This window comes from Lagopus muta, chromosome 8, assembly GCF_023343835.1.
Source record: "Lagopus muta isolate bLagMut1 chromosome 8, bLagMut1 primary, whole genome shotgun sequence".
NCBI classification, from domain to species: Eukaryota; Metazoa; Chordata; class Aves; order Galliformes; family Phasianidae; genus Lagopus; species Lagopus muta.
Window position 1 is genome coordinate 21,291,245 of NC_064440.1, and position 16,260 is coordinate 21,307,504.

The 16,260-nt window shown below is 38.1% G+C and overlaps 1 protein-coding gene across 3 annotated transcripts in view; it reads left to right on the forward strand.

The window, feature by feature from the left end:
* Positions 1–16,260, forward strand: part of AGPS (alkylglycerone phosphate synthase) — an 83,157-nt gene that overhangs the window by 32,537 nt on the left and 34,360 nt on the right. For all 3 annotated transcript variants that reach the window (XM_048953133.1, XM_048953132.1, XM_048953134.1), the window contains 3 exons: positions 9,921–10,010; positions 12,918–13,008; positions 16,109–16,229. In XM_048953133.1, coding sequence (XP_048809090.1) covers positions 12,934–13,008; positions 16,109–16,229 — 196 coding nt within the window. In that variant the 5' untranslated portion in view covers positions 9,921–10,010; positions 12,918–12,933. The remainder of the gene's footprint in view (positions 1–9,920; positions 10,011–12,917; positions 13,009–16,108; positions 16,230–16,260) is intronic.

A 16,260-nucleotide genomic window follows, 5' to 3' on the forward strand; every position in this document is an offset into this window, starting at 1 on the left:
AAAAGCGCTGTTAACAATTGTGATTTACAACTTGCAAATAATAAATGTCTGAGTTCTGTTCTAGTGACTTCCAGCTAATTCGGAGCTGGCTGACCCTTTCATAAGATTTAGAAAGCGTTGGGCAGAAAGATTCATGCCACCATAGGTGAGTCCGGGTGGCTGAGATTACTTAGTGAAGGTGGAGAAGGTCAACCCCAGGAATACCACAGCTGTAGAGGTTGTTGCCTTCTGTGAGGCAAATAAAGAAAAGTTCAAGAGTAGTAGAGAAGTCTAGAGAGAATTTAGGAGAGTTAGATGAAGATTTTGAGATGAAGAGAAAATTTAACTATATTGGGGAAAGAAAAGGGCGTTTTAAAGCGAACAACTTCAGATATTATTAGATTTTATCAAAGGTGCTTTTGCTTGAATGAGAAGGGAAAGAGGTTCTGGAGATGAATTTGAAGAATGCTGCACAGTGACTGTAACAGTTATCTGAGGCTTGCCAAAAACAAGGAGTTTTGGGAAGTCGACTTCTTAACTTTGCAGCTAGGTTCACATGGGTGATAGGTTTAATGCTGGATACTCAGCATTTAGTTAAACTTTTGTTCGTCTGCGTGGCAGTTTTGCTTGGGTAGTACAAAGACACTTGTGTGAGGCTAAGAATGCAATGGACATTTTAATAGAGTTCTTTGCTTTAGGCGTGACCGGAATTCTTAGGCAGTTGTGTAATTAAAAGTCACTGTTTAAGTATATGCTTTCCTTCATTTGGTAAGCCCCTAAGCAAAACCAAACACCATTGTCTGTGGTCATATATTGGGTGTAAGAGGCTGAGTCTAGAATTCCTGCAAGGATTTTGTGGCAATAATCAGTTATAAGGAAACTTCAGGTATCTAAAAGAGCTTATTCAAGTGTTTCAATGTTGTAGTAAATGTATTAGATGTAAAAAATAATAGCTGAACTTGCATTTCAGACTGTGATTACTGAGCAATGTGGCATACAGGAGATGAGCTGGTTAAATACAATAGGTTTTTAAAGTGTAAAAGTGAGTCTAAGGAGGTTTGGTTCTTTGCTTAGTAACTCAGCTGGTTAAATATCTTTTGCTGACAGAGGATTATTCCATGTTGAGTACTTGACCTACTCTGGCAATGCTTCTTTATTTCGGTTTAAGGGTGTCTGACCCCAGTAAAGCTGAGCAATCGAAGAGTGGAAGACGCTGGAGTACTTTCAACTTAGATCTTGGAGTAGGTTACAAGGTCTTGAAACTGCTTAAAATAAAACTTGTGTTTCTGGTTACTTCTTTTATCTGTATAGATATTCACACTTCCCATTGTAACGAGCTCTGTGCTTGAAACGAATCAATCTGTACTAAATTTTGTGTTAATAGCAAGTTAAATTGTTTAGTCTATCCAATTTGGTAGTGCTTTCTCACATATATTTGTGTAACTGCATCTTGAGAGATGAAGTAGTAGACTTGGCAGCCATTTTTCCTGCTTACCGAGGAAAGAGGAGCGTGGATTTTGAAAGCTAATGTGACTTTCTATTTTGGGAAGATCACGAAGATCGTGTTTTTATATATTGCTAACCAGCTTGATTAAAATATATATATATTATATTATATATATATATATGGTGAGAATAACTGATTTATAGATTATACAATGATACTGTGTGTTTTTTCCATCAATATTAGAACAGCTCAAACCCAAATGGCTTCCTTCTTTCTCCTATTAAATCTGTTTATGACGATTCAGCTTTTCTGCCTCTTTTGAGTTATTAATTTAATTTTTTGCTGGCAAAGCTGTAGCTCAGGTACTTTATTCAAAAATTTCTGTCTTTGTTAGGCCTCTTGCATCTTTCCTGTAGTGTCTGAAATAGTCAAAGCATCTGACAGGCAATTCTACCACTTCTAGCTGCATTCTTTGTGTAGTGTTTCTTCTGCAAAGTAGATGATTTGTTGTGACCAAAAAAATGTCATAATGCTTATGTAGTAGTCACTGGACACTGACCTGCAGAAATGCTGCTTTCTTGTTGACAGTCTGAAGACCACACTGGTAATGATCTTATCCAGCCGTTTTTCGTCATCAGTGAGGAGAGGAAGGGGAATATGTAAAATGTACAGAGTTCCTTGGGTATTCATCAAGCTGTCCCCGTTTCAGAATTTCTCTGAAGGCTAGCCAATATGTTTGCATGCGAATGTGTTGAAAGACTGCAGTGGGATTCCTGGATTTTCTTCTTTTGATAAGTCATTTTCAGGAAAAGGAAAAAAAAAAAAAAAAGAGGAAATGCTTATCAGAAAAGATAAGTTATCTTGTGCTTAGGGCAGCATTCTCTTTAGGGGAGGATGCACTGTAAGAGTGTACTTTATGAGTGGTGAGTCGTATGTACTGTAAGAGTAGAGAGGCATTACTTATGGGCACAACATTTCTGTTTTGGTTTGTAGGTTTTAATTTAGTGCTGAAGTGAAAGATGGAGGTCATAGTTACAGAAACATCTGCGTCTTCAGCCTTAAAAAAATGACGTGCCTCCTGAAAAACTTACTAAAAGCTTGAATTGGAAAGTAATTCTTCCTTGCAAGTGTTTTTTCAAAACTTAACGTTCTTCTGTTGGCTTTTGGTGGCTGGTTATTATTAAACTCATTCTACTGGTGGGGCTTAAGATAAAAACTTCACATACAGTTGTTCTGAAGATTAACTATACGAAGTGTACAACTTGTACTATATCACTTTGAAAACAGTAAAGTGCTGCAATTCTTCAGGACACAGTTATTCTGGAATCACTTCTATGTATGCCAGAAAATAGGAGTGCCTCAGAGATTGAGCACTAGAATGAATCTAGCTGTAGTAGATTGTGTTATAACTAACTTAACAAGGACCAAAGTTCTTCAATGTTTAAAAGGGAGTGTTGGTTGAATGTAATAAAATGTTCATCTATCATCTGATAAGCTTATCTTTTTGTGTCCTGGAGCAAAGAAAAAGCAGAGTACAGTTCCTCACTTTCCTGTCTTTTTGTGGGGAACTTTTTTTCTTTTTTTCCCTATTGGATGAAAAGATGTTTGTGGCTTTCTTCTAGTTATTATGGGCACAGTGTTATCCAGTGTAAGCCACAGGATGAGTGCATAGCCAGCCCCCGACTCTTTAGCAAGTTCAAACCCAGGTTGCTCAAGGTAACTTGTTAACATCTAACTCCAGGTCAAGCAAAGTGTGAGTTGGTGCCTAGAGATGCTACTTGAACGTAACAGATAAAGTCAAAGGCATCCTATCATACCACTAATTTAAAAACGCTTCATTGCAGTAAAGATTTATATCATGTAAATTTAAGTGATGGCTATGCCTCTATGCTTGCTTCATTACTTTAAAACCTTTGGTACCTTAAAGACTTTTGGTATTACTCTTTGTTCTCAAGTGAATTCAGGATCTGTTTAGGTTGGAGACTGGTAACACTGAAGCTTAACGTAAGCACCAGAGGATGAAGAAGGTCTGGGGAGCACAGGGAGTGTTTCTCAGAGTTAAATCCGTAGAATCACAAAGGCTGGAGAAGACCTCCAAGGTCATGAAGCCCAGCCATCACCCCACACCCACCATGCCCGCTAACCACGTCCCTCAGTGCCACAACCACAGACTGCTCTCCCACCAGGATGGCTGCACGAGTTGGTGGCCTTTGCCACCACGGGTGAGCAAAGTAAGAGCCAGCCAAGGTGAGGTAACACCCTCATCAGTGAGGAGAGGAATGCAATTACTCACTGAAAAATCCTGTTGCAAGAAACTGCTCAGAAGTTAGCTTTTCTTCTGTATGTATCTTGATGTTTCTCACTAAACTTAGAACTTGGAAAGGTTAGATTCCATATATGGCTTGTCAAGTGTTTGATGGCACTAGCTCTAAACAATGATGTTTTCAAGCAAAAGTTGATGCTGAACTAAATCCTGATATAGCTGACTTCTGAGCTTAAGGTAGTGGAAACATTGGGCGTAGAAGGAAAGAATCTTAACAAATCGCGAGAGCATGTTGCATTGAGGAAGGTGTGGCAGTTCAGAGGAGGCTTTTATGATTGCATCAAAGCAGATAATTGTTTGTCAAGGTTATTTCTTGACGTATACAAGCAGATAAGATTCTCACATGTAAATAGTAATGTGATAAAAGAAAGTGCCATAATTTGAAGGCAAATGTGACTTCATTTGCAGCAGCAATTCATATCTATTACCACACTGTAAGTAGTTAACTCATCAGTCAGATGGTATGGAAGAAATGTCGGAGTTGAATTCATTTAAATAAACATGAGTTTCCTGTTAGGTCTTTTCATGTTGAGTACACCAAGGTGAATAAGGTGAATATATCCATTGGTTACATTTTATTAGAAAAAAAAAAATTAAACCTGGATACAAGTTAAACTATACTTAACATGTGAATTACAATATAGACTACTACATGAAAAGTAGTTAATGTGAAAAACTGAATTTTTAGATCAGTTCCGTGATATCCGCTAAGATCTGAACTCTTACACAAGAAATTGAATGTATACGTATTTATTTATTTCAACTTAAGATTTACTTAAGTTGAATAGAACAATCTTTGCTAATGCAAAAAACTACAATAATTACTTTTACTCCAGGCCAGAATGGCTTCCGGGAAGTCAACCACAAACATCTGTAGTGTGTGTAACATCCAAAAGTAGCTGTTGTATGCAAGCTTTCTGTGTTGATAGTAGAAGCCACAAGATGTTCTTCAGTAATTATCTGATGTATTTGCTTTGGAAAGTCCTCAACACAATAGGTAAAGATCTTGTCCAGAAGCTGAGCATATTTTGCTTGAGAAAATACACTGATTCCTACTACTGATCCCTTTGTTAAATGGGATTTTTGAAGACAGTAAAGCAGACTTCCTGATTTTGCAAGCTTCCAAGAAATATTTCTAATGTGATTGATCTCTAGTGCTTGAAAAGTGTTGAGTGCCTGTTCCCTGACTGCCTGGAAGTAGCCACATGCATGCGTTTTTGCAGCAGAGCTGTCACTTCAAAGATAGAAACTGATACCAGTGGAAGTAGTAGATGGAATAGAAATAGCTTTTTGTTAAGTAGTCCCTTGCATGAGAATCATCTGGCCAATAGCATCAGAAGAGTACGTATAGTATCTTGGCTTTCCTTATATATGGTGTTTCATCTTTAATTCACTTAATCTGCCAAATTTCTTAAGCTTTCTACAAGAGAACACTGGAGAAGCACCAATTTCCTTGTTCCTTGGGGCTTTATTATTAAAATGTAATGAAGTAGTCAATGTTGGCATTATGTAAGAAGAGTTAATGTTTGTTTTTTAAACTGTTCTGATAAAAACAAAAGCAAACCAAACAAAAAAGAGCCACGCCACACTCTGCTCTGGTCCCATCAAGTCTTCCATGCCTTAAATTTTGTCTATGCTTGTAGTTTTCTGTGGATTTAAACTGTAAATATGAACCAAGGTTCATGTTGCTGTAGCAGATACTTGGCAAACAGAACAACAGCTGTAGTAGATGTGTGTGCAGCTGCAGAGGTTTATGGAAAACACTGGCTGCAGAACTGGAATGTGTCTAAGTTTCCTAAAACAGGCCTCTTATTGGCCTTCAGAAGCTATTGCACTCAGGTTTGGTTTGCTGCAGGGAAGGCTCCCTGCGAGAGAAGACGTGAGAGTGACAAACATAGCAGATATTCCCTGCCTGCAGCATGTCATTCTCCAGATAAATTATGCTTTCACAGAGCAGTTCTTGAAGGGATTCTTTGGGCTATGTTCCTTTTCCTAATTTCCAGGGACCTAATTCTAATTTACTGCTGGCTCCAGAAGCTTTCTTAACTGGTGCTGGAATGATGGGACTGTGTAGCCCATGCAGGGACTGCTGCAGCACAGGAATGGAGTGGCCAGAAGTCCAGTTAGAGTGGGCTTTGAGGAGTTACTGTATAGATGATAACCTGGTGCAAATCCTTAGCACCATAATGCTACCTGAATCTTACTGTGTGCCTGCTCCAGGTTTTGGAAGAACTTCACAGCCTGTAAGAGTTGTGTGCATTGCTCCATTAGACAAACAGTGGTGGCTTGCCAATGTGCCAGCTATTGAAACTGCCACTTATATGTCATTTCCAAGAATGTGCTGTTCTTGTGTGGCAGAACAGGAGTGTCTGTTTATTTTGTGTGTGTGATGTTTGCAGGCTAAGCACCAGCTGATGATTGAATTGAAAGCACTGGTGGTTATTGTGAGAACGCTGCCGTGAGCATTTTGGCTCTGCTATAGCTGGATCCCCTTGGTGCAGTTGGTTGAATGGCACAGACTTAGGGCTGCTTCTCTGAAGAAAATGCAGGAAATGGCCATTGCCCATTTAGTGAAGTAGCTTGTTTGCTTCCGTTTGTATGATGTGCTACATTTCAAGTGGTTTTATAGAAGTGAGGGAGAAGTTGTATTGAGATCGTTGTGCTTGGATGGGTGTCCCTGTAATGATGCAAGTAATTATTGCTACTGAGCTACAATTCATTCATCAACTTGGTTTCTGTATTTCTCTGAACGTGGTCTTGTAACTTTATTGGAAGTGAAAAAACGGTGTGCTTCTGATTTTGTAATATCAATCTGCCCTGGAAGATAAAAGGCTGTGACTGCTGGAGAAAATTTTCTTTTAAAAAAATCTCTTTTTACCTGGCAGTTCTATATGATGTGTGTGATGATTTGGTGTATGACTGTGCCATTCATTTTAAACTACTGGAAAATAGCATGCGTGATGTAATTCCTATGGGGATTGAACTTCTGGATGTTCAACTCCAATACCTGCAGAAGGGCCTGTGCTGCTGCTTAGGTTTTCTAGGGAAAGGAAAGCAGTTGGCAGCCTGTCACAGAGCCATGGGCTGTGGGAGTGCAGGCAGTGTCTGGGTGCTGGGAGGTCGGCCTGTCCCCTCGTGGGCTGCCCTGCCATCCTAAATACCTTCACTGGAGGCTTCAGCGTGCTTATTTTAGGTCCGTTATCTATCTTGTACTGTGATCTGCACAGCTTCCTGTAGCCAGCTCTTCAGAAAAGCGAAGAGAATTTGTTCAGGAGTTCTTGCTGTAAAAATAGAGTAATTCTTGTTGCATCAGGTGAAACTAAGTGTTTCAGCACAGAGCATTGTAAGGAGAGGTTTGAATTCGATTAACCTTAGCACACTATTTTCACAACACTTGCTCCTATTGTCAGTGTTTCCATGGTAACTTGCTTTCTTGCAGGTTTTTCCCTTCAGGCAATATCGTTACTTATTTTACATGCATATGGTGTGTATATGTATGTATGTAATATATAAAAAAAAAAAAAAGTAAAGCAAAGCTTGCTTTCAACGTTTTTACATTTATCATTTCATTTCAGTACTGATTTTCTGGCTTTAAAGTTAGGAAGCAAGGAAGAACTGATCAATTGCTAATATTTAATATGAAGGTAGGGCTAATGAGCTTGATATTCTGTTTGGGTCACTGTACCCAAATAGAAAAGCCATCATCTTTAAATGAGGTAGCACAACACAAAGCTTAGCAGCTTTGAGCTCAAAACAAGTAAAACAGCAAATGTTGGTGGCCTTGTCACTCAGAGCTAGATAATCTGTCATTTTATTTTATATTCTGGATGTTTTTAGGCTGCTTGTTAGGAAGCCGTGTGCAGTATTTCCTCCAACTTGCTACTGTGTAGGCGAGAAGTGCTAGGAGCCACTGTAAGTAAATCAGATAGCAGTCCCAAAGCTGGCAGTACTCCCTGCTGTGGTGGAACAAAGGAAAGAATAAATGTCAGTGGCTTCTTACAAAACAGCCCTTTCTGTCTCCAAACAGAAACCTCAGAATTGCTTGGGGTAGCTTTGAATATAGAAATTAGATGTTTGTAGTTAACTTCTTATCGTTTCTGCATGTCACAAGTCACAAAACCATCTTTTAGGCAAAGGGTGATTTGCCTGACTTTGTGTTATGCAGTAGTTGAGATGTTTCAGAACCTGCTGTTCTTCTGCAAACATGAACTGTTGTATTGGTGTTTAAATTAATTACTCTCACCTCAGCAATAATAAGAGCTGTGTTATCTTTCAGAGCGAACCATAACCATTACTTACTTATTTCATTGAGAAATAGTTAATCCTGAAAGCTCTTAGGAAATTTGGCTTCTTCCCCTCTGTTTAGTGTTTTAAAGCCTGAAGAAAGCACCAGCCTAGGAAAGCAGGCCTGCAGGAAGGGCCAGGAACTGGTAGTGCAGGTGGCTTAGCAGAAGGAACGCCTTGCTGGGTCTCCACTCAGTGCCTTCACTGTGCCCCTCTGGGCTTTGGAGGTCTCATCTATCCGAGTGGACATCAGGGTGGTTGAGTGTCCCAGAGAAGCACTCGCTTGGTTACCCAGAATCATTGGCTCCTTCGGAACCTGCCCCTTTGTGTCCCATTCAGGCTGATGTTCTCCAGCTTCGCTGCTGCTTTCTCTGCCCTGTTCCACACATCACACTTAGCAGTATTTTTTGATACTGCCTTGAAAAGAGGACCTGCTTAAGCCTTCCTCAAATTTGGTCGATTAATATCAAGTCTGTTCTGACTTCACATGATTAGACAAACTGAGACTGAATGTACAGGAGTACTCCATGTAGTTAGCCTTGAGGAGGACTGCAGTCTTAGACAATTGTTCAGGAAACAGCTTAATTTGGTGGCAGTGTTACAGTCAGTTCTTCAGTGTGCAGAAGCAGCACAAATGCATCAGTTGCTAAATGCTTGAAGTTCCTATAAAGCTTGCTTAGGAAATGCTGAGCTTATCAAAGGCTTGTTGAAGTGTCTGTGTCAAACATTTGTAGTAGAAGTCCCCATTTTTTCCATTCGATTACTTGAAGCCTTGTGGACAGGCAGTTGGAAGAAACTGAACTTTGACTGAGTACAGCAGTGGTGGTATCTCAGGAGCTCGCTTCTGTTTGCTCTGTTAGAAAGGCCTTTGGTAGTCCAGCAGCACCCAGCTACCTTGCATGTACTGCTGGAGTTACAACTGCTTTCAGGCAGTGACTTCAAGCTGTGAAGCCTTCTCAAAATGATCACTGATCGTTGTCTTGCTCTTCTAAGATACAGTCAAAGAGTAAGATCTATGTTTACTGTGGTAGCAGAGTGAGATGTATCATCTGTTCTTCTTTAAGATGCATTTTTGTTAATTCAGTGTTTACATTAGCACTTTATTTCTAATTTAAATGAATAGTTTTTTTTTTTAAAGCAAAATTGAATTGATATGTAATTACTCTTTTTTCTCTTGTTTCTCTGCATCTTCAATGTGTTTACACTGATACACTACTGATGTTTTTTATTGTGGTTGTTTTGGAGTGGTTGTGTTTAGACACTTCAATATTTTTGATAATATTTTGACAATTATGTTTTTTTCATATTACCTTTCTTATGGTCTCTTTACATTGAGATAATTCACACTGTTTGGTATATTATTCCCTCTGCTATGTTTTTTCAGCTTTTCAAAGTATATTTTTAATGGGAATGTCTCTCAGTGCCTCACTGAATGAACACTGGGAATGTAATGGGGTTGCAGTAATGATGTCAGGTTTAACTGAAGTTTAATGCATTTCTTGATTCTAGAGCTACTGCATTTTTTTCATTCTTGAGCTGCTACTACCTGTTTGTAGTACTGCTACTTCTAGTAGTGATGTAGAGGTTTGAAGATGAACATCTTTCAAATGGAGTCTGTGCTGATTCAAAAATATTCGTTGTACAGTTTATATTGACTTCAGCTGGTGGTTCACAAAGCATCTTGTCCTTCAAACCTTAGGATGCAGTCTGAAGGAATAATGGTTATGATTGCAAATGATTTTTACATGTATTAGGTTCTGTGCTTTTGATATGTATTTGCCTTCTTAAGTTGCTATGTTTTCAAAGCTATGAAATCATAAATCATACAAACATTTTGGCCTTACAGTGTGCTAACATTTTCAATCGTGTATGTTTTCCCCTTTCTAGACAAGAAATTCTGAAGTGGAATGGATGGGGATATAATGACTCTAAATTCATATTCAATAAGAAGGGTCAAGCAGAATTCACAGGAAAGAGGTAAGCTGGCAAATCATGTTACTGAAGTAAAGCATTTTATTAGTAATTTATTGTAAAAGAGTTTTAAAACTGGAGTGTTCAGCTAAGCTGAAAGCAGCAGAAAGCTCCTATATCTCATAGAGCAGGTCATTAGTTCTGTGTGGGTTTACTGAATTCTCTATGTAGTAGTGAAACTTCCCCTGGAGTGTAGAATGAGAATCTGTACATTCTTCTAAACCTTAGAAAACATGGAGCAGTTCCATGGAGTGGTTCCAGTTTTGAAAATCTCGTGAGCATCAGCAAGTTGCTTTACTCAACTCATTGAGTCATTGAAATTTTGTTTTAGGTTTCTTAACTGTTCTACTTGGAGTTTCTGTATGTTCTTAGCTTAAAAATCAAAATGAATGAACAGTTGTATGTTTTGTGGCAACATACAGCTCTGATCTGTTGTCTTCTAGCCCTTTACACAGCAAATTTGTTTTTCTGAAAAATGTATCCATAGTTTTTCAGCAAATACAAGTTTAATTCTTCTTCAGGATCTCTTTTCTTTCTTCAGTGAGTTTCAAGCCTGTCATTCAATATCTTACTGCTCCTTTATACGTGAAATAAAAAGAGTCTTACAGTCTTCTTAGTTTTAAAAATAATATCCTTTTGTTAAGAGAAAAATAATGATAATAATAGGAAAGAGAAATGAATTTGTTGGGACACTGTACTGAAGATGAACTCATTGTTCTTTGAGTTTCTGCGCAGCTGCCATGAACTAGTTTGAGTCAAATCTGCAGAAAAAGTCTCTCTCAAGTACTGAACACAAATCATTTAATCTTTTAATTTCCAGTCCAAGGTTAAAATGCAAAGCACTGTCTTAGGCTTATGAGTTTATTGTATACTATGTAGGGAGATCTTGGTGATTTTTCCTTTTTCTATGATTCCCACCCTTGTTGCTTTGTCACTCATTTTTTCATCTGTTACCTTTATCTGCATAAGGAATTTGTGCAGGGTACTTTGAAAGAGGCAAAAGCATAGTACTTTTTTTTTTTTTTTTTCCCCCTGAAGGAAGCACTGAGGCTGCTGTTGAACTGATGAGTACTATTCCCTGTTCTAGAAGAGATGGGAATGGTGTTTTATCATTCACCTGATTGGAGAGTCCACTGTTAAGCCCTGATCGCTGATGAAGACTTTATGTAAAACTGGACCCAGTAGCAATGTGGCAGTTTGCACTCCTGTTTTGGACAGACTTATTTTTCTTTTCTTTAAGCCTCGCGAAGAACCTTCCCATCAGTACTGTAGCAACATATTTTCTTTAATGGCTGCTAAGGTAGAACCTCTGTGGAAATAGAGAAGGACGTAGAATATAATGTTCACTGCAGTCTCCTTGTTTACTTTATTTTCACACTCTCATAGAACTCCAAGGGATAGTGAAACAGGAATTCTCTTTATGGAAGTTGCACTGACTGTCCCAACAGACTGTGCTTTTCTACTTGTCAAATTATCTTTTTTTCATTACCAACTATACCATCACACCAGAAGTAGAAGATACTTGCTTGAGTGAGCAAATAAACCTATTTTTCCAGGGAGGACAGTTCTTATTTTATTTTTTTTCAGGGACTTCTTCTACCGTCATCATAGGTACAAAGCTTACCCTTGAGTAATTCTGTGCTGTACACTCACCAATTTCCTCTCTGTTGGGACTTTTGTTTGCCCCGAGTTAGTTGTTAGATTTATGTCGGCTTTACTTTGAGAAAGCCGTAGCAATAGGTGGGCAATACCAAAAGGTGTGTCTGGAGAGGAAAAAGCACCAAGCTGAACCAAGATATTCTGCACCTTTGCAGATTCCTAATTTACGTTAGACTTGTACCTTAAACTTTTGTTGCTTTTTGTACTTGCCTTTCTACAGAACTCCTTCTGTTCTGTATGAATATACTTAATACAATAATAGCTGTCACAGAAGGGATCACTGAACATAGCCTTTCTAGCTGAGTTGCAGTGTTTGTACCCTTTTGTCTCTAGGTTTTTCATTGTTTTATCAGTGAGAGAACTAGAAGGTAGTTAAGATAAGGAAACAAAATGAATTGCATAGTAGGTGCCTTAATGGTAGCTGTGAAGCACAGGGTCATGGTTAGGTATAATAATTAAATTGTCATAGAGGAAAGATTTGTGGGGCCTAATGTATCAATCTACATACGAGCTATAAGATTTATTTTCAACTGCTGAAAGCTCTTTTTTGTTTTCGTCTTGGAGAATGCTTGTGCATATATTGTAAACATGTATGAAGTGTGTAAATGTACGCAGTTTACAAGTTTCCACCTCGTTAATGTTTAAGTGTTGCCCTGCCTCGCTTGTGGTGCATGCCACATGCCAGAACCATGACCAGCTTCTTTGCCACTTGCTTTGCAACTTCCATCTGTCATAGCTCTTGCCAACAGGTTTGTGATAATCGCATCGCTTGATGGGTTTGAATGCATCCTGAGGTTGAGAGGAACCTTTAGCTCTGGTTTTCTTGAGACTGTGATGTGTGTTGAGCTGGGTTTGTGTGTTTGAGACTGCTTTAGTTTACAGTGCAGTGTGTCTGTACATACATGCTCTCCTTCTGTAATTAGCATGTAAACTATGACACTGCTTTCTGCGTCACTTAAAAATGAAAGTGGGGGGTGGGATATCTGAAAATCCTTATGCCTCAGTTCCCAACAGTCATAAAGAAAAATAACATCTGAGGTACTGACATCTGCTTTGTTTTTGTGTTAAGTACAGAATACTTAAATGCAATGAAACTGTGTAGTTTCATGAAAACTGAATTGGCAGAACTTTGCAGCCTTTTAGGTGAGAACTGAGTTTAAAACTTACTATTGGTACTTATGCAGAATCAAAATAAGTGTATCTGACATATATTCATTTAATTTAAAATGACACTGTGTAATATTGACTTTTCAGGTACAGATTAGGTGGTATGGTATTACCAACTTTTAAAGAATGGATAGAAAAAACCTTTGGAGCAAGTCTGGAGCACAAAACTACCTCTAGAGTAAGTAAATAGCCAAACCAGTTCCTTTAAATGTTAGTCTTGGTGATGATCAAGACTGGATTGTTAAAGGTGATTCAGCTGTTCTGAAGGTCACCTTGCATGTAATTGGTTTAACCATGGTGTATTAACACCTGAGAGTTTATATCTGGTGTAGAACTACTGTATAAAACTTCCAGTGACTTAGCACAACTTTTAGTTCTAGGTCAATTGGTAGCACATTAATTGGATTAAGTATTTCCCACAAAGGGAAATTTTAGTTCTTGTTTGTAGGCTGTTTTTCAAGATTGTGGAAACTGCTAGCCTACAGAGAATTATTATTCATGAAACTGTAATGATGGTTTGTGAAAATAAATATAGAAGATAAGGTGACACTAAATTGTGTTGTGTTTTCAGTGTATTCCATGTTATCCAAGTTCTAATTTGACAGCAATATTTTTCACATTTGACTGCTGAAAACTGGCTATCAGAATACTCAAGATTGTGCTGAATGTTTTCAGGAAAAAAAAAAACAAGCATGTTCAGAATGTTCTGGTTTCGTGAAACGTACATATTTTGCTTTTCAAGCAGAATATCTCAAGATTGACCCACCTCGTTTAAGAAGAATTCATTTGAGGTTCCTGACTAGATAGCTAGCAAAGCAGAGCTGGAAGAAGGTTGTTCTTGTACAGTTACTGTAGTGACACTGTTTTGGGTAACAGTTTTATTTACCCATTTCCTCAGTGAGTTCAACATTGTGTTTTCTCTGAAGCAGGTAATCTCATTGGGCTTGAAAAACTCAAGCACTTCAGTCTTATGCTAGTCAGTTCATTCTTTCATCTGCTGACTTAGTTTCTCCATGTGTCAGTATGTATTTTTCCTTATATGCTTTCCTTTGTCATAACTGGCAGCTGCTCACAGCAAAATTGCTTTAATTCATCATGACCAGTAGTGTTGTGTGTATAGAATATAGAGAATAAAACAGAATTGAAGGACAAGGGCAGATTATCAAATGGCACTTTGATTTCACAGCGTGTCCTGAAGAGCTAGGTGCAAAATATCTGCCAGCAGTGTTGTTTTTTTGTTATGTCGTACACCTCTGTTGTTGTGGTCTGAACCATGCTGACTTCCTAGATGCAGAATAGGGCTCTCTGGAGTTTCCAGTGTGTTTCTGTACTTTTCATAGTTACCAGAGGTTCTCTGTTTTCACATTTATCTTACGGTTCCTGATTTAGATTGCAGGTTTTCACACTGTATTGGTTTTCACTGTCTGTTATCATCAGAGCGTGAAGGAACTCAAACATAGGAACAACAGTACGGCAAGAATGTCTTGGTCTATTTGTCTTTATCTCTTCTTGCTTTTGTTCTTTAGGACTGAAGGGTTCTCTGTCATGTGCAGCCTTAAAGGACTGAAGGGTTCTCTGTCATGTGCAGCCTTTCTGTTGTAACTTACCACAGTAAATGTACCCACTTTGCTGCTGCTTGAGGCCTGATGACTTTTTTCCGTTTTCAGTCTAGACTTAGAAAAGACAGCAGTTTAAACCTAGTTCATGTATGTTTCCTGTCCAACCTTCCAGTGTACAACTTCTAAAATATCTCAGTCCCATAAGAAAAAGATATTTTTGTGTGGCATGCTACATAAGACTTATATAGAGGAATGTGCACTTTATTTTTCATCTTCAAAATGTAAATAAATTCTTGCAGAACACAAAAATCCCCAATATAGTTATCTGAAAGGAATCCTTATAGTTCTAGGTAGTTTGTCTTCATCTTACAGAGAACCAAGATCATCAAGCATTTGGTGTCCAGTTTGAAATGAACCAAAATGCGTTTATCTACAAAAATCCATGAAGAAACAAGTTTGAAATAGAAAATATGAGGCAAGCTAACAGGAATTGTCTTTGAACAGAGATCTTTAACTACTTGGTTACTTCATATATTTGTTTTTCCTCACATTTTCCAGGTTTGAATTCTGCTCTTGAGTTAATCCAAATACACTCTATGCATGTATGTTAATAGCAGACTAGCAAGAGCTAAGAGCAGTAGCACTCAGCTTACTGTGACTGGCCTCTAAAATCAGGATCTCTTAGTAGCACTATGCCTCTTGCCTGATCTCACCTTAATCTCTGGTTTCTGTGTCTGTAGGTCATAGTGTGAATATGCTGGAGGGAAAAACCTTTTTCTCCAATGTCTAACACCTCATTTCAAATATGGCATCATCCCTAAAAAACAAGTCCAAATAGCACATGTTTTTTCAGAAGTAAACCATTATTAAAACTGTATTTTCATAAGGTTGAATGTCTTATATGAAGAGAAAAAGCAAATAATCAGCTATTCTCTTGAGCCTCTGAGTTTTTGTGAGCTATCAGCTATGAACCTACCTAAAGCAAATATTCTTTACTAAATTATCCTGTGAGTCCTGTTCATTTCTATGTAACCTCATGTAGTTTCTTCGAAGTAAGCCATAGATCTTGGTAATCACCTGAATACTTTCTTGTTGAAGGTGAACTCTTCCCTTCTTCTTCCAGGCTGGATGTGACTCTGGGCAGCATGGTCTAGTGGTTGGTGACCCTGTCCACAGCAGGGGGGGTTGGAAATAGATAATCTTTGAGGTCCTTTTCAACCCACAGCATTTTATGATTCTTTAGATCTCACCATTCAACATTCAAAGTAATTACAAGCATTACACTTATGTTCACAAAGTGAACTAAATGGCATAAGTATGTGTTTCTTGTATTGTATGAAAAATCTTGAACTTTACCTACTCGAGGGTCTTCAGTACTGTTCAGGCAATTCTTTCTCTTAAATCTTGAATTCCTTAAGACAAGTATTTTACCTAGTATGCATTTATAAGCTTGTTCACTTTTCCAGATTTGTCAGGGAAAAAGAATCAAAATGTGCTATGGAATAAAACTGTATGTGCATCTAGTCAGATGGGTACTAGGCAAGGCAAATGGATCAATGGCTGAAGATAAGACAAATAAGGTCTGTGTTTCTAATCTTAAATAGCTGTGTTTTGGTATTAAGCTAATGGTAAACTTTTTTTTTTTTTTTTTTTTTTAACTGTAAAGAAAGGCTGTAAGAGGGAGCTTATCTTTAATGGAAATATTTTCTTGTATTGTAGGCATCTTTAAATGTTAATGATGTACCTCCATCTATTGTAAATGAAGAATTTCTTCAGGATCTTAGAGCCACTAAAATCTCATATTCACAGGATGCAGAAGATAGGGTATTCAGAGCTCATGGTAAGACAAGTTCATTTATATAACTGTACTT